General features: G+C 36.9%; 1 protein-coding gene across 4 annotated transcripts; it reads right to left on the bottom strand.

Moving 5' to 3' along the window:
- Window positions 1-2,752: 2,752 nt before the first annotated feature.
- Window positions 2,753-18,008, bottom strand: KLHL9 (kelch like family member 9). 4 transcript variants are annotated; one of them, XM_520510.7, is made up of 6 exons: window positions 15,465-18,008; window positions 11,885-11,973; window positions 8,484-8,729; window positions 6,630-6,673; window positions 3,829-3,926; window positions 2,753-2,984 (listed from the first exon to the last, which is right to left on the bottom strand). In XM_520510.7, the coding sequence occupies exon 1, from the start codon at window positions 17,416-17,418 to the stop codon at window positions 15,565-15,567; it is 1,854 nt and encodes a 617-aa protein (XP_520510.3). In that variant the 5' UTR covers window positions 17,419-18,008; the 3' UTR covers window positions 2,753-2,984; window positions 3,829-3,926; window positions 6,630-6,673; window positions 8,484-8,729; window positions 11,885-11,973; window positions 15,465-15,564. The 4 variants fall into 4 exon arrangements, with proteins under 4 accessions (XP_520510.3, XP_063644010.1, XP_063644011.1 ...); XM_063787940.1 differs by lacking the exon at window positions 11,885-11,973 and having other exon boundaries at window positions 15,465-17,977; XM_063787941.1 differs by lacking the exons at window positions 2,753-2,984; window positions 3,829-3,926; window positions 6,630-6,673 and having other exon boundaries at window positions 8,458-8,729; window positions 15,465-17,983.
- Between the last annotated feature and the right edge of the window lie 875 nt (window positions 18,009-18,883).

Below are 18,883 nucleotides of genomic sequence, written 5' to 3'. Positions count from 1 at the left end.
CCTTCTTCTGTCCAGCCTGTTGTTTTTATTCCAAATGATGACAACACTGTTTCTCACCTCCAGCCCAGACCGAAATTCATCTTGTGTACTGATAGAGTCCAGAGAAGAATCTCTCTTCTGTCTTTCCATCCAATAGTTGAATTTTGAGCGCTGAAAAGACCTTTTATATGACCAAGATGAGAGAATATTATGCACTTCCTGCACAGAAGTGAAAGGTTTTGAAGAGCTTCTTACCAAGGAGAATTTGGCTTTACCTCTACACTCAGCCCAGCTGCCTACTGTGCTTGATTTTACTTAATTTCTAACCCCATACAATTACAAATCATAAAATAAAACTGTAGCAATGAAATAAATATATCACTAAAATCAGCATTAATTGATAAAATGATAAAAGCATTATTATTTTATCAGAAATGAAGGATGTACTTTTCTTGTTTTTTGGACCCTCATCCTCAGAAAGTGTCCAAATTCTAACTTTAACTGTGCCAACTGAGTGCAGAATGCACCCACTGGAAAAAAAGCTAAAGGAGAATTGACTGACCAATGTCCTCTTTCCAAATAACTAAGTTAAATAAATAAACTAGTACATTTTGGCAAAGATCTTCGCTGTCATTAGAAACTGTGATTTTTCAAAACAAACATTACCTATATCAGTCCTGCTGGGATGTCTCTGACCCAGTTACTGTTAATTCTACTCAAATAACTGCTGTATCCCTTTTGTTTAATTGTTGTTTCATTTGTTTTATCTTTAAATCAGGCTGCATTATGACCCGAATTATGACATGCCTTGGATTGCATTGGCCCTATGCCTAACTTTCCCTGCACTCTGATGACTTGCTGGGTCCTAGGGAGGAAACAGAAGTTTGCAACGGACACTGGAGTAACCCTTGTCCCTTCCAATACTCTCAGGCTGCTGTGGTATCAGTGTTATCCATGGTGGGGACACTGACGTTGGCCATGTCTCCATGGGAACACTCTGTGGTTTCAGCATCCACTTTAATCTTCTCTGTGATCAGAATAATCTTAAGTAGTTGATTCAGTGCTCTCACTGGTATTGCTCCATCTCCTGAGGACCTGCCGCTCTTCCAGTCAATGTGTTAAGTATCTCTCTCTTCCTTCCAAGTTCTAAAGCTGCTGCTTGCCTTTTCTTCTTCATGTTTCATAATGTGGGCTCTGCTTTTTTCAACAAATGAGAGTCCTGAGCCTAGTGTAGTCTCTTCCTAGAGGAATCAGAACATAGAAGCACCTGAACAGGGGCACAGATGAGCTTCTGCATTCTTTACCAACACATTGGGTATAATCACGTGGGAAAGATTCTCTCTATTGACTATGTTTTTGTGCCTAGCAGTATTTAACTTCAAGTACTTAACCTTTGCAGTACTGAACTTGCCAGGCAGGGAGAGTCCAGGCATGACCATATTCACTTTGGATCCTTGATCTCACAAAACCTAGCTGTCTCCAGGTGGCACTGTGCCACGACTTCCTGTATCTCCTCCAAGGAATTCAGGGCAGAAACAAGGTTCTATGTGTCCTTCTCCAGGGGCACTGCACAGGCAGGGAACTGTGTGAGGCAGGTTATGACAATGCCCCTTGCTGCCAGCTCAGCCACCACCTCACCTCAGTTCTCCAATACTTTAGAATATATAAAAAATTAACTTCTGAATATGATCAGGATATGGCCACAGAGATTTTTCAGGGTAGGATGATAATATGCATACAATTTTTGCCCACTGAAATGACAAGCAACAAAAAGGAAAATCACATTAAAGAAATAAGCAGTATAGAAAATAACCAAGAATTAAAGGAGACTTAATATTTGAAAGTCGTTAATCATACAAACAGAGAGAGGAAGAGAGAGAACCAGGTATATTAAACTTTTTAATATTTTCCCCTGCTCCTAAACTGAGTACCCCACATTCAGTGGTAAAAGAAAGAGACAAGAGACATATTGTGAAATATAACTGAATTTCCCAGTTTCTCTCCTCTCCCATTTCCCAGTTTCTCTCCTCTCCCATTTGAAAAGTGCAATCTGAAGGTTGGGTCTGTAACCTGAGCAAAGAATAAGAAATTCCTCCTAAATTGAAGCCTCTTCCTACTATCTAAGTAATTCTCACACACACTCCTGATTAACTTCTTCAATTACACTATTTGCAGATCACTTTAATACTTCCCAAATTCTACACAAATAGATACCTTCTCTTGATATCATTTGGCAAGAATTGTATCCTCTGATTCCTTTACAAATGTCTTTGCTCTCTTTTACTACTGAGTAAAAAGCACAAGGGATGCAAGTTGAGTCATCATTGAAAATAACAGAAAATGTTTTAATTATAAAGTTGGGACATGACCTAAGGAGTGAATGTGTAAAATTAGCAACTTACTATTAAGAAAGAGCTAATGTACCTTAACCAGGAGATTTTTCTTGATTTCCCTTATAGTTCTACACCTACATTGGTAGGTTGTACTGATTCCCAGTCTAGCACAAAACATAGAGGGAGGGACAAGTCAAGAGGCAAGGGACACGTTCTGACCCTTTCTCTCTCCACATAGCTGCCCATTGTTCAAAGAACATGTGCTTCCTGAATCTGGGAGTGTTTTCTCTCTCTGTGATACAAAAGCTAAGAAAATGGGCTTCTTCCAATATTAGGGTTAATTCTTTCCGAGAAAGTGGCCTTTTACAAATGAACGAAAATCTCCTTCGAGGGAACAGAATTCTTTTTTTTATTTTTTATTTTTTTATTTTGTTATTATTATACTTTAAGTTTTAGGGTACATGTGCACAACGTGCAGGTTTGTTACATATTCTTTACAGAACAGAAAAGCCTGCCCTCCATAGACTTGGTGCACGTCTTTGCCAGTAGGTGGCTCTCATCCTCTGTAAATATTTTAACGGCCTCCGGAGTAAAATGGATCTTGCATTCTATTTCCTTTTTCCACAGGGATGGTTACATTATTGTAATGGGGATATTCCTTCTTTTCCAAAACTATTCACCAGGAGGGAAGTAAAAAAAAAAAAAAAACAGGCCAGTGATTTGGATGTTTCTGAAAAACCTAGAACTCTCACTCAACTTTTGCTTTCAGTTGATGGCTTTGTACTCTTATGGGAAAATTGACAGCCAGAAATTACAAAGGAACAGGAAGCAGCTGTATGAATGGCAATGCAGGTTAATGGTGAGTGAATGAGGAGAGCACCCTGGGATTTCTACGCTGGGGAGGGAGGAAACTAATGTCATACAGAAATGAAAGAATGGGATCCTCCAGTAAGTAGGGGGGAAGGGAGAGTGTGGCAGCCATCAGCATCAGCAAAGTATTGTGATTTTTCCATGGCTGAAAATCAAGATAGTCCCATTTCCAATCCCCCTCCCTCCAGAAATATATATATGTATATATATGCTTGTATATACTTAAATTTTATGTAACATAAAATGTTTATATACTTATATTAAATATACATTTTTAGATTATATATTTTGTAATTAATATGTGTAAATATAATTATGTATACTTAAGTATATACAGCTTTAAGTATTATATACTTTTACAATCTCATATAATTTAATATATGCTTATTATATTACACTTAACATATTAAAATATATTAAATATGTATATTATTAAATATATAAGTATACATAATTTAAGCATATGTATTTAAATATACATAAAGAATATATAGGCTTGGCATGGTGGCTCATGTCTATAATGCCAGCACTTTGGAAGGCCAAGGCAGGAAGATTGCTTGAGGCCAGGATTTACCAGCCTGGTCAACAGAAGGAGACACCATCTCTACCAAAAAATAAAAAATTAGCCAGGTGTGGTAGTGCACACCTATAGTCTCAGCTATTTGGGAGGCCAAGGTGGGAGGATCACTTGGGCCCAGGAGTTCGAGGATGTAGTGAGGTATGACAGCAGCACTGCAGTCCAGCCTGAACAAAAGAGTGAGACTTTTGTCAAAAAAAAAAGAATATATATTTATATATCTTATATATGTTTTTGTACATTTAAAAATCCATATGTAAATATAATGTATAAAAATATGTATACATTTATATATTTTAATATATTTACTTCAATATATACTTTATATAGAATTATAACATATATATGATATGTTATATATACACATATACAATATAGCATATAACATATATTGTATGTTATTAAATACATTACAATATTTACTTATTTGTATTTAAATATGTATATATAAATATGTAAGTGTATATTCTGTATATATCTATAGGTAACTATTTATATAATACTATATTCAGTTAGTTTCAAATCACCTTTTTTTTTTTAGGGTTGAGTTAGAGAGTTGTAAAGACTAGGAAAATGGTTTACAAAATATTTTTTACTTGGGCCTAAAAATAATCATCAATGGTGATTTGAAACTAACTGAATCTGAGTAAAGGGATTATTTTATTTATTTATACTATTCACAGAGCAGCCATTTTCTTTCGCAACTTGCTGAGACACTGGTTCCCTGGAACAAGCTTCATGGGGGCTGTACAATTTTTCCTCTGTGCAAGGCACTACTCTGACAATGGGAACCTAGGCTCTGCTCCTTCACAGTTTTACAGACAGTCCCCTTTCCTAGAGTTTCAATTTGAGGGACATCAACGTGTTAGACCTCAGGAATGTCAGGGGAGCTGCAATCAAAGCTTCTCTTGTCTGGATTTGGTTAAATGTGGACTATACACAGGATTATGTTATTTATTACATTGAAATTAAAGGTAACTATCATTTACCATGTTCAGATTCTCAGACAGTAATTTGCAAACTTTATTATTTCATCTTTGCAGTTTCCTATGTGACAACTATTAAAATTGTCTCAATTTTGCAGAAGAGGAAAGGAAAACCTGATGTTGTTTAAGCTCCCAGGAGCCACAGATGTTGTCACAAAGTGTCAGTTTCTACTGCCTCCCAGTTTCCCTCTTCATTAGCTTTCAGTTCTTCCTCTTGGCTGCACTGAGCATGCTAGTGTTTAATTAATCACAATCATGTCTTAAATGCCATTCTTTGAATCCATGGAGGGTAGTCATCATCCTGTTTTACTTATCTGTTAACCTAAATTGCCAAGCCTATTGTCTGTCACATATATGCAGTAAAGACATTTTTAGTGACAGAACAAAGACAACTGGATGACTTAACCCTGGGTTTTCGAGTTTTATGCCACCGTTATCTACAGATTATAAGCTGTGGCTCTTGTAAAGAAAGGTGGGAGAAATCAAACCTAGTGTATTAGCCACTTAAAAGAGAAATGCAGAGAGGTGAGGAAACACGTATTTCAGTGCAGTTTAAGAAGTAAAAATGTCCAAGATCAAACCTCTAAGTATATTTATTAGAATTTTAAAAGAGACATAAATTGAGACTCAGATAGGTTGTTATTTCAACATTGAGCCTCATTTGGATGGGTATTTCCTATTAGATTGAGAGTTTTGCCGTTTTCTGAGTGTGTTTAATTTCCATTGTCATAATACAAAAGAAGTGTTGAGGTCATGACATTATCTGAGACCCATAAATAGAAGAGAAAGTGAACAAAGTAGAAATAAAGTTGAGATAAGTACAAAAACTGAAAACCCTAATCTGGTTATGCAAGAATCTCACAAGAAGAAAGTGCTGAGACAGGTGGGTAAAGACTCAAATGGCCTAGCCAGCTGCATCCCACCAATGACCTGGCCAACCTCTTCCCTAGTGACACTGAGGATGATATTCTGCAGTTCTCTCTGCAGCCTTAGCTGTGGCCTAGCCCAGAGCCATGGGCTGCCATAAATAGGTGACCTTCAAAGTTCTGCACCAAATTGGGAGAATCTTTCTTTTCTTCCTGTCTGAAGAACAAGAATGTTTTTTAAGTTTCCCCTAGAGCAGCCGCATGGCACCAAATTCCAAAAGGCTCAGGCCACCAATGTTCTTCATGAGATGATCCAGCAGATCTCCAACGTTTTCAGCACAAAGAACTGAAATTCCCCACTGGGATTGATCAGTAGCTAGAATTTCTGGAGACCTGTTTGGGTATAGGAAATCAAAGAGACCTTGAGCAGGAGGACTCCAGCCTGGCTGTGAAGGAGTATTCACAAGCAATCAGTCTCTATGTGAGAAAGAAAGAACACATCTGTTGTGCCTGGGACATTGTCAGACTGCAGATTAAGAAAGGAAAATCAATAAATGCTTTCTCTGTGTTAATAGGCTCATCGGAAATCCCAGGAGGTTGGAAAGGAAACTTAGATTTAGACCCAGTATCAGTCAATTGGGTCTCATCTACTAATTATGTGGCTTCGAGCTTGTAAATATTCATTCAATTCAAAGACTTTCCTTTCTGCTTCATTTATCGATATATTGAGTCATTTTTGTAAGACTGTTTCAATAATAAGAAATTGTACTTTTTTGTTTGTTTGTTTTTGACAGAGTCTCACTCTGTCACCCAGGCTGGAGTGCAGTGGCAGAATCTCTGTTCACTGCAACCTCCGCCTCCCGGGTTCAAGCCATTCTCATGCTTCAGCCTCCCAAGTAGCTGGGATTACAGGCATGCACCACCATGCCCAGCTAATTTTTGTATTTTCAGTAGAGACGGGTTTTTGCCATGTTGGCCAGGCTGGTCTCGAACTCCTGACCTCAAGTTATCTACTCACCTTAGCTTCCCAAATGCTGGGGTTGCAGGCATGAGTCACTGCACCTGGCAAAATAGTACTTTTGAATAGGGAGAAATTACATTTTTAGCTTGTAATAATTAAAATTTATCCAACGATAATTGCTATATTTTCAAAATTTATTGTTTATAAATATGGTCAGCTTTGCCTTCTGGTTTCTATTGTTTGGTGAGGATGGAGCGGGTACTTAAATCTTTACAGTAAAAGTCAGGTCTTACTCAAACCCTCAAAGAGATACAAAGTGCCCTTAAACCTTTAATCTGCTTTCAAATCCAAAAGGAATATTAATTCTATTTATTCATAAATAAAATTTATGAATTATAAATTTATAAATTATAATTTATTTATAAATTAAATATCTCTGCTCCAGGCAATTTACTTGCCATTGTGAAAATATTGGTAAGTTAAATAAAGACTTTATTTTCTTCAGTGGAGCACTCTTCCTGAGAAGACAGCTCTAAACAGTAAGTAGGTAGGTAGGAATCCTAGGGCCATGAAGGAGATGAACAATTCACATAGATTATACCAGCTGAAGTGAATTCAGTTCTACTTATGTTTCTTAGATATGTCATATCTGATGACCGTTGATTCAGTTTCAGCAGTTGCATGAACTAGAAACTAAAGTGAAATACAGAATCATCCACCTTGAAACTTCAAATAAGTAGCAAATACCTTTTATTTGCTGGCTCTGTGGATGCTGCCAGTTACAATGAAAGAAAATAGACACATTCTCTGCTTTCAGGGAATGACAGCTTCCAGTCTGGTGGGATGTGGGCAAGTGAGCATTTAATTAAAGTAATGCTAATGACTGTGACAGGTAAAGTATCAGATTCTGGAAGCGTGTAGGACTTGTTTCTGTCAGGGAAAGCATCCAGGAGAAGTAACTGCTAAGCTGGCATCTCAAGGATCTGTGGGAGTTAATCAAGTAAATATGTGATGCTCAAAGGGTCAGAAACAGGGAACAGCAGATGTGAATGTGTAGCGGCCAGAGGGCGCATGCAGGAGCAAACAGTGAAGAAGGTTTAGAAATATGTAGAAGTAGAAGGGAGGGAGGGAGAAAGCAGAAGTTAGAATAGGAAGCAGGTGTTGTATTGTAAAAGGCTTTGCAAGCAATTATGGGATTATGATTCACAGAAATGATCATTAGAAATACTGAGATGTTTTAAGCAGTGAATTGATGTCACCAAATACATATTAGAAAAGCTCTTACAGCTGCCCTTTGAAAACTAGGTTGGGGTTTGCTTGCACATACTGGTTAGAAAGGTGGGAAGTGGACCCATTAGGACATAGTTATTGTATCCAACGAGATAGGTAATAGGTTTGGAAGGTATTTATTAGGTTGTAGTAAAGAGTAAAGCTGAATGTTAGACTGATGACTAAACAGAGGTGTTAAGATGTGGTGCCTGCTGAATTTTTGGGATGCCATAGAAACAAGCTCTAGACTAAGCCTCCAGATAAAAATATCAAAAATTAAACCAGAGAACTGTCCAGATATAAAAACCCACTGTTGATGATGCTGCTCTAGTAAGAACTAGAAGGAACTTCCATTCTCTGATGCCATTTCTTTTCCTAAAACCTGAACTTCCCACTATAGAAAGCCACCAACTCAGCCAACAAATACAGAAACACCACGTAGAGCCTATATCTTCTTGTGGACACATTAGGATCAAAAGCTCATGCAGGTGCTCCAGATTGGCAAGTCTTTCTTTGTTCCCATGTCCTATCTACAAGGGAGGCTTGAAATTTACATTATGTTGCCTGCATTGGTGATTTGGTTTTCCATTGATGCATAATTAATCAAAAACTCAGTGGTTTAAAACAACACACATTTATTACCTAACAGTTTCTGTGAATGAATAATTCAAGAGCAGCTTCGGTGGGCTTAGAATCTCTCATGAGTTGCAGTCAAGATGCCAGCTGGGGCTGCAGTTGTCTGAAGGTTCTGTTTGGGCTGGCGGATCTGTTTCTAACATGGGTCACTCACATGGCCACTGACAGGAAGTCTTAGCTCTTCATCACAGTCACATGGGCATCTCCATGGAGCTATGTGGTATGTGCTCACAACATGGCAGCTGGCTTGTACTAGAGGAAGTGATACCCAAATGAGCAAACCAATATAAAAATTTCTTAAATATTATGAGGTTGTCATATTTACTTATAACCAGATATAATGCATGTTACGTCCTTTCTGCTGTGGAAAAGATTTACTCTATACATGTCTTTGTGATGAGGCTGTCTGCTAAAAACTAAAAATAAAAATGGTGTGGGGAATCCACTCAAAGGAAAAAGCAAGTAGTGGGTATGAATGCTTAGAATCCAGATGAAATGTTGCAGATTTTAAAATTAAATGTATACGAATTTATAAATAAAATAAAGGTCATAGTTATTTAAATCTGTATTTTTAAGTAATATAAAAAATAATTCTTCTCTTTAATCTACCGTACCCCAAAAATTACCAAAAGTTTTTAATATTCACTTACGTAATTTATATAAGCCGCCAACTTTGAATTTTCACATGTGCTATAAAAATTTCTGGGTTTTGTTATTACTGTTGTTTTGGTAAAGGAGATATATTTTCTATAATCTAGCTAAACAAAGACTTTTAATTTTAACCAGTAGATGGCAGAATAACATTAGCCCCTGGAAAGCAGTTGCTCTGAGACTGTTACAGAGGAACGACCTATTCTGTGTACTAGTGCATTTGGCTCAGGTACACAATTCAACAGTTATGTGTTCAGTCATCCTTAATGAATATCTAAGTCTTTTATTCTAATCATCATCCAGCCATTCAAATATATGCTCAACAATTGAATACTGGAGGATGCAGATAAAGTATCAAAATTAAGGTGGGAAGAATCTTTAAAAATCCATTTAAAAGTATTTTAATGGAAGGTCTAATGTGGTCATATTAGGAAGCAAATAATAGTATCATGCTGAGATGACTATTTCTGGCCTATTTTCTGTCACTTATTAATTCTAGAAATATACTTACTGTCCAAAAGGTATGAAACTTGAAAGATCATTTTACTACTTTTGCCAAATTGCATTCTAAACTGTAAACCAATTGACAATGCACTCAGCAATATGTAAGAGTCCTTTCTAACTCAACAGTTGAAAACAATTAAAAAACAGACTCTTTTTCAGTATTTGACATGAGAAAAATTAAATTATCATCTCAATAAATTTTACTAAATAAATGAAGAAATGGGTAGTTAATGACACACTGTTCACACAGCAAAGAAATAGCCTTTCTTTCAGCCCATGGATGGTACTAAGAAAAATTTGGATCAGCTGGTACAGAAATCATTTGTAATGAAGATATACAACCCTAATTTTTTAAGACTCCTAATTAATGAGGAACTTCGTGAACAAGATCAAGGATATTTCCTTGTAACAAAGGAATCCTAAAACTAGAATTACCCCTATTAAAATTACACATAAGACACAATTCCTCGGTCACTACTATAATTTTGCTGGAAGTATGAACCATGCTTTAATATTTCATATTAAACTAATAATATGAAGTTGGCTTTTATAATATGCAGATAATGGTTAGTTAAGGTGAAAATATGAGAATTGACCCAAAAAAACTGAAGAATCAATGAGAGTCAGTAGACAGAAAACCATTATGCTAAAACCACGTTTCCTACTTCTACCAAGAGTTCAGAATATAACATAACGAAATCCCATTCAAAGCAGAAATACACAAACACACACACACACACACACACACGTATATATCAAAGACAACTTAACTTGAAAATAGATCATTGGAAGTGAAGAAAAATACTCTAAATTGATTGCCTATAAGATTTTATGATTTTTTTTTAAAGCATAAAAATTCAGCAAGGAAATGAAGATATTCAAAAAGTGGTTATGGAAAAATTAGATAATTTGAAAAATACATTAGATTTTATGCCAAAAGTTTGGTAGAAAGTTGTATCAATAATAACAACATAAAATACTGGGATAATTATGCCACCTAATGATAAAAAAAATTATTCAAGAAAGCATTAAAATGACAAAAAAACTGTGCTACGTTACAAAGGAAAAACACTGATTTTTTTGCTCACAGAACACAAGTGGGCAAATACTTGCTGTAAATAGAGAATAAAGATTAATCTTAATATAGCCAGTTGCAGCGGCTCACACCTGTAATTCTAGCCCTTTGGGAGGCCGAAATAGGAGGATCACTGGAGACCAGGAGTTCAAGAACAGCCTGGTCAACATAGCGAGACCCCATCTCAAAAAAAAATGAATGATTAATCTCAATATAAAAAGGTAATTTTATTAATTTTAAGGAAAATCTCATTCTCATTTTAACTAGAAAGAAAAGCTACTTGAACAGGAGACAAGCAGTAAATGCCACCCTAACATGTCAAGAACTAGTAATCACAAAGCTATAGAGCTATAGGATCAAGAACAAGTAATACCACATCAGTACTATGTAACAACCACCACCACCACCACACACACACACACACACACCCCAAGTTAAAAAACACAAAAATATCACCGAAAGGTCAACATACAAAAAAGACGAACATACTTGATCATATTAAATTGAATTAAAAAGTAGAGTATAAAAAAGTATTTATAGCAAATAGGACAATTAAAGCAAAAGACAGGAGCAAATGATTTATGTATGAAAAATACACATGCTCAATAAACAAGAAATTGTAACTAGTAATTAAAGATATGTAAATCCAAACAGTGAAATAACTAGAACTGCAAAGATTTCCTTTGAAATAGTTACTGAACACAGTTCTGCTAAAAATGCATATGGTATAATCCTGGAAATATTTTTTAAGATCCTAAAAAAGCTAACACTATATGATTCTGATTTTACTTAGCATTTATCATAGGGTAGTAGATATGGGCAAAGTTTTATGTAAGAATATTACATCTTGCTTTATTATGGTGAAAATTTATGGTAGACATTTAAATATCTACACATAAGGAAATGGAATAATTTGGCATGTTCATAGAATGAAATATTGTATAGACACTGAACACTTTCAAAGAACAATAGCCTGAAAATCATTAAGCTGAAGCAAAGTCAAAAATTATAAAATCCCAACTGTTAGTAACAACTGTCATTCACTGCTTCTGTGCATATCTTATGCTAATCGCTTTATATTATTTCCTTACAAATCTGATATAAATAGAATTATTAATGATCACACCCAACCTGATAGATGTATGACAAAGCTGAAGTTTTAGAGAGTTAAACTTACCCCACAATCTTTCAGCAGTTGTTTATAATCGGTTGAGCTGGGGATGGCACATTTATGTAGTTTTAAAATGTCCTGTAGGAGCTTACTGCCTTTATAGTGAGAACAAAATAATTTTGATTACAAAAATCTGAACATGAGTGAAATGTGTTTGCTTTGCAGGCCAACTACATAAATATTACTGTAAGCAAGTGGGAAAGAAATTTAAGTCTGGATTTATCTGAGTAAAAATGGAATCTGTTTTTTTAAATACATGTGCATTTGATAATTAGGAAAAAAACACCTTATGATTTTTTAATATATACAGCTTTTTAAAAAATAAGAGAAAGTCATGATAATAGGAGTCTTTGGAAGGTGGATTTATTTTCATTATCCAGCTTTTAGCCTAAGGTCTGGCATACTTGAAAAATATTTGACAAATGCCTGCACATATGTACGTATATATATATATATAAATATACTATTAATAGAAATTATCTTCAGCATGTGGAATCACTGATAAATTACCGTTTGCTTTTATTTTCCTGTATGTTCTATAATAGACATATCAAAAAAGCTAATAAATGTTAATTTTTGAATACTTTCCAAAAAACTAAAACAAGAAATGTTAACAGAATGCTTTATGTGCTTTTAGTTTTTATCCTGTAAATATTTTTCCAGTCTGAACTTTCTTTAAAAAATTACCAGCTTATGCAAATAAATCTCTTTCCATTTAATCATTTCAACCACCTAAAATTTCTCTCTGTAAGAAACTCCAGGTTTAATGAGCAGTACAGGTTGAATATCCCTTATCTGAAATGCTTAGGACCAGAAATGTTTTGGATTTTGGAATATTTGCATGTACATGACGTATCCTGGGGGAGGGACCCAAGTCTAAACAATATTACTTAAAACTTCGGTTATATTTCACGTTTCAGACATGTAGTCTGAAGGTAATTATAATAGTCTTAATAATGTTGTGCATGAAACAAGTCTTCACTGTGTTTTGAGTGTAACCTGTCACATGAGCTCTGGTGTGGAACTTTCTACTTGTGGCATCCTGTTGGCCCTCAAAAAGTTTTAAATTTTGGAGCAATTTGGATTTTTGGATTAGGGCTGCTCAACCTGTATTAGCATAGCATTAGTCAGCTACCTGTATGATTACCAAGAGAACTGTCAACTGCAGAATACGGGAAAGTAAAAAAATGAGAGGCAGGGTGTGTGAAGCTGGAGGTGGGGGATGTAGATACAGCAGTTTACCTGGTAAAGCAATACTTATTTCAATAGGAAGCACCAGGGTCAGACATAAGACGTAATAAAAAGTACTTTTTTTCAATAAAAGGAAAAGCTTGTACAAAATAGAGGCAGGGCAGTATCACCTTGATATGTCAGAATAAGCACAGAAATACTACATAAAAAATAAACCATATCAAAATTATCCTCTAACCCCACCTCTACTAAAAATACAAAATTAGCCAGGCTTGGTGGTACATGCCTGTAATCCCAGCTAATCGGGAGGCTGAGGTGGGAGAATCGCCTGAACATGAGAGGCAGAGGTTTCAGTGAGCACACATCGTGCCATTGCACTCCAGACTGCACAACAGTGAGACCCTGTCTCAAAAAAAAAAAAAAGACAAATTTGATCTCAAAAATTAACTGAACAGCGTTGCCTTTGTAAAACTACAATAGATTGAGGGAAGAAATAAATGCAAGCAAATGCAAGTTAAATTACATTTATTATATAAAGAGATCCTATAACTTGATACGAAAAACAAAGCAACTCCAACAGATAACAGAAGGGCAAAAGGACAGGAACATTTGATCAAAGAAACACAGCTACCCATAGCACACAAATATTCAATCTCAATAATCAAAGGATTAGGATGCACTTCTTGCTTATTCAATAAAGTTAATAATTTCTAATTTTTCTACTTTTCAAATGTACTCAAATGTGCTATTTTTAGTAATAAAAAACTGAGTAATTAAAAAAAACATAAAAGGTATGAAAATTTCTGCCAATGCAGAAATCATAAACAGCATTAAAATGAATCAACACTTGTATGGGCAGTAAGGTTCAGACCCCTAGAAGCCAATTCATTTTGCCTTGGTTCCTGAGTTTTATTATGGGATTGTCAATAAGGAGAAAGTTGTTCCTGATTTACATGCTGACAATCTTCCAGGCATAGGGGGTTGTGTGTGTGTGTATTACACACACACACAATGTATATATAAAATTTTTTTCTTCAGGTAGACAATTATTCCAGGAAAGTACCTCTTCAGAATCACTCATTACAGAGAATTCCTGTAACTCCATTTGCTGATAAAAGTCCCATTAAAAATTACCATGTGGTTCTCAACCAATAGGGATACCTTTGGCATTGAAGAGGCTGAGGGTTGATTTTAGTACTGCTTGTAAGACCTTAGTGTTCCAGAGGCTCTGTAGCTGGCTTCTTTGGGAATCTGAAGTTGGTCCTGTCTTTGAGACATGGCCAAAAGCACATTTTTCCTCACTTGATGCAGAAGAAAATGTTATCTCCTGCTTGCTCAGATCATAGCCTCGAGGCAGATCACACAGCTCAGGATGCACATGGACTGGAACAGCACCAGGGCAAGCACCCCAAATCACAAAATAATCATGTTAGGATGACTAAGTTGGGAGGCTGAACTTAAAACCCTATAGCTTTGTTCAGAATATTTTTTTCTTTGCTTTTTTCATTAAGTTTTACTGACCAAAAAGGTGGAAAAAAGAACCTAAATTTTCTGCACAAAAGCAGTTCTCTGAAACCTGAACTTTACCAATCTGTGTAAAAGTACTCTACAGAAAATACACAAGCAGAAAACAGTAATGTAAGCTTCATCTGAAGTGACGGTTTAGTCACATGACAAATTTGGTTGTTGATTTAGTATGCTGTAGCCCTTATCTATCTAAATTCAGTATGACTACATAGACATTTATTCTCTGGTACTGAATTTCCATTTGAATAGAAACGGCTGCTTTGTGGAAGAAAGAAACTTCAATTTAAAAACAATTTCAGCATCGTTGAAGTGCCAATCAGTTTTCAAATTATGTGTGTGTATACATATGTATGTATGTGTGCATGCATGTATGTTTGTATTATGTGTATTTTTTCCTCCTCTCTCCCTCTCTTGCTCGCTCTAGAGAGAGATACCAAATACTGGCTTGGTGCTATACTGTTTTTTCCTAGTTAATATTTTTATTATTTCTGTCTACGTAAGAAACTTCAAATATTCTGAATGCAACCACACAATCGAGTAAGTTGACAGACATGTCAAAAACTATGAAAAGAGGGAGATAACTAGTATTAATACTCGGCAACCTTTCGTTATTTTTAGTTTAGAGTGGCCTCCCTCTGACATTTTGGAGTCAAAGATGAAAACTCAACTTTGAAGCATAATGGACATAATTACACATTTACCACAGTCATCTACAATTTTATATAACATCACAAAAAGACATCTAAACATTTTTCTACGTCTTTTTTTCATTTGTTAAAACAGCTACGTTAAATACATTTTCAGAATGCATTTGTTAGCCACTTGATAAACATACTAAAAGCCATACAAGACGAACAACATCAGTTACCTTTATATCTAATAACTGTACCAATCACTGTAAGAAGATACAACTGAAGGGGAAGTATTAGATCACCCATGATGTACTGCAAAGGTGTTACACCTTAGACCTAAGAATGATCTGAAGGTGCTGAAAGAGGTGATTCTCTAGAAGGTGACCCAGGGTTTTCTTCAGGTGGAAAAACTGTGAGTGTACAGGCTCGAATGCCACCAAGTGACTCTGGAAGATCAAAAACTTTATGCCACTCATCTTTTTCTGGGTCATATTTCTGGACAATTTCTACCATACAACGATTATTCCAAGAATATCCACCAACAACATAGATTTTATTTTCAAAGACGGCAACTCCAACATCACTTTGGCCTCTTAACATGGCGGCAATTGGGGTCCACTGGTCAAGGGTTGGTGAATAGTATTCACAGCTTAGAACATCATCATAATCACTTGTTCCTCTGAAGTGATTGCCACCAATGACATAGAGCTTATCTCCAACTGTACACATGCAATGCAGACCTCTGACTGTAGTCATTGGAGCCTTTTGCATCCATTTATCTGTATCTGGGTCAAAACACATGAGCTCATTTTGGAAAGTGTCATGGGTAATTCCTCCTGAAATATACATTAAGCCTCCATATACTGTTCCAGCATGACCATAGTGGGGTTCACTCATTTTTGCAACATAGCTCCACTCATTCATTCTTGGGTTGTAACATTCTACTGTGGCCAGTTCACCAGCTGCACTGCGCCCACCAACTGCATACAAATGTCCTTTGAGGGCACTCAAGTGAAAGAATGTGCGCTTTTCATTTAATGATGCAACCTGCATCCATTTATTATACCGAGGATCAAATCTGAAAACTGTATCAACAGCAGTTTTTCCTTTTGTATCATAATTACTCTGACCACCAACTACATAAAGAAAGTTTCCAATGACAGCAATACCATGCTGGTAACGGGGAGCATCCATTGGGGCTAAAGATCTCCATTCTTGTGCCCTTTCATCATACATCCGTAATTCTTTACTGACAACCAGCTGCTGCCTCAAAACTCCTCCTAATGTAACCAAGTGAGTGGAGTCAGATCGAATGGCAGTTCTATCTGACTGCATCACTGGCTGCATATATGGCATCATTTGGTAATTGCTAGCTTCCAAAAGCAAATTCACGCAGGTATTGTCTGTTCTCATGAAATCTACTGTCTGCACGTAATTGATGAGATCCTGTGGTGTCATCAGTGGAAATCGAATATTCTTCATTAACTTTGCAGCATAATCCATCCGAGGGTCTTCCAACCTTAGCCAGCGACAGGCTGCCTTAAAGAGTTCAAGTTCGGTACAGTGCTTAAGACTATTACTGGAAAGCACAAATGCAAGCCGTTCAAAAGGGAGTTTTAGAAACTCCCCAGTACTCAATAAAGCAGGAAAGTTCTTCAGGATGAAATTATTAACATATTTATCCACTTCTATAAGATTGTAGGTGTTAGCAATTCGTCCAACCTCAACACAGTTATCCAAAGAGACTCCTGATATAAGAAATACTTTACAGAAATCCAAAACGGGTAATATTTGTAAAAAGCTAGCAGCTTCAAGTGTGTCCTGAAGATTGTCCATATTAAGAGAAAGTTTTGCAGTATAAATAAAATCAATGATTTTCTTCAGACCAACCTTGTTCACCCCATGAAGCTTAATGCACATCAAATCTTGTTCTTTCATTCCACCTGTGAACATGGCTTTGAAATAATCACTAGCAGACGCCATCATAGCTCTGTGAACAGGGAAGATTTCATCTCCATCACCTGGTACCAGGGTCACATCACAAAGCAATCCTTCTATTCTAAGCTGATCAAAGCCTTGCAGTACCACCGAACTGTGAGTATTGCTGGTAAAAAAGCGTGTGGTTCCTGCCTTACAAGGCTGCAAATGGGCAGAGACGCCCATTTCGCCGTTACCAAGGGACACTTTCATGTGAAAGCTTTCCTCTTGCACAGAGATGCAAGCCGGATAAAGAAGTTATAACCGGAATGTTTTACAGGCAACGAGGTGTCCAGAAAGAACAGAAAGCTCGTTTCCTTATCAAGGGAAGGCAGTCACTGCGGCACCCCTCAGGCCACGCCAGTCAGTCATCCACTGAAAATCACCCTGTAGCAGGACCACAAAGGGCTGTGGACCTCAAATCTGATTATTAGACAGATGATTCATCACCTGAAGGCGGTTAAATGACCTGGTTCACCTCGTCTGGCCTGCGCTGCCGCTCCTTCAGCAGTTCCGCTTCGGGCAAGGAAGAGGCGCCGCCACGTACTGTGGCTACACGGCCCGCTCGGCGGCGGGTCCGGACACCTCAGCGAACGGCCCGCTGCGCCCTCCGCTGTACCTAGAGTGTCGCAGCGGCCACCGGCCTGTCTTTGAGCAAGGGCCGGGAACACAGGCCTGGGCTTGGGCCTAGAATACCGGCCTAGCCCCAACACCCAGCCGCTCCTTCCGGAAAAGCCTAGTCCCAGGATACCCCGGGGTGGGAGCGGCCGTTGCGGCTACTGCGGCTGCGCGGCCTCCAGACCTCGTCAGTCAGCGGGAGGGTGGGGGTGGGGAAGGGGGAGGAAGTACCCGGGAGGCGGGAGGGCGAGGGTTGGGGAAGCGGAGCTGTGTGGGGTGGGCGCCAGCCCGGCTTCTTAGAGCTGCCTTGTATGTGGGACCAAATAGGACAGAATGTGTGCAAGCAAGTGTGTTATGCTGCACGTTTGATATAAGTTTTTCGCATATCTGAGCTCTTACGTTCCCCAAATGCATAATTTTTCAAAGCTTTACGCTTCCTAGCTTCTGTTTTTTTGAATAACAGTGAAATGCGGCATTTGTATAAATTGAGAGGAAACCTGGATGCTTAATTTTTTTTTTCCTCTACAAAACAATAATTGTTATCCCACATTATGTAGTAGATACTTCAGTTACAATTTTGGTTCATATTTTCAAATTTGTTACAATTTCAAACGCAAAATATTTGTCTTTACTAGAGTGTTACTTTATTATGTAAATAATATATTCTAAATTTTTGGCTTGAAATGCCTTTGTTTTCCACAATTTTAAAAATGGCTACATAATTTTCCATTAACTATACATACTATAGTTTCCTTTGCCCATTGGTTTGTTCCTGAATGTGTACCTTCTTATCCTCCATTGTTTTATAGACTCAGTAGTAAACTTATACAATCTGGTAGCAAAATTTTAGCCCTGTTATGGATAATATTTAGTAAAATACTGATCCAAGACAATATTTCCAAAATATTATCACCAACAATGTTTGTGTCTTTCCCTTCTTCTGACTTTTCCCTTTGTGAGTATTTTATTAACTTGCATTTCTTTAATTAGTGGTAAATTTAAATTTTGACATACAAATAAATGTATACTTTGACACAATTTCTTCCATTTTCAAAATTTT

Source organism: Pan troglodytes, chromosome 11 (genome assembly GCF_028858775.2).
Source record: "Pan troglodytes isolate AG18354 chromosome 11, NHGRI_mPanTro3-v2.0_pri, whole genome shotgun sequence".
Classification (NCBI taxonomy): domain Eukaryota; kingdom Metazoa; phylum Chordata; class Mammalia; order Primates; family Hominidae; genus Pan; species Pan troglodytes.
This window is presented reverse-complemented; position numbering and strand designations above follow the sequence as displayed.

Excerpts from the sequence above, each read along its gene's own strand:
- KLHL9 (XM_520510.7), bottom strand. The coding sequence starts at position 17,418 with ATGAAAGTGTCCCTTGGTAACGGCGAAATGGGCGTCTCTGCCCATTTG.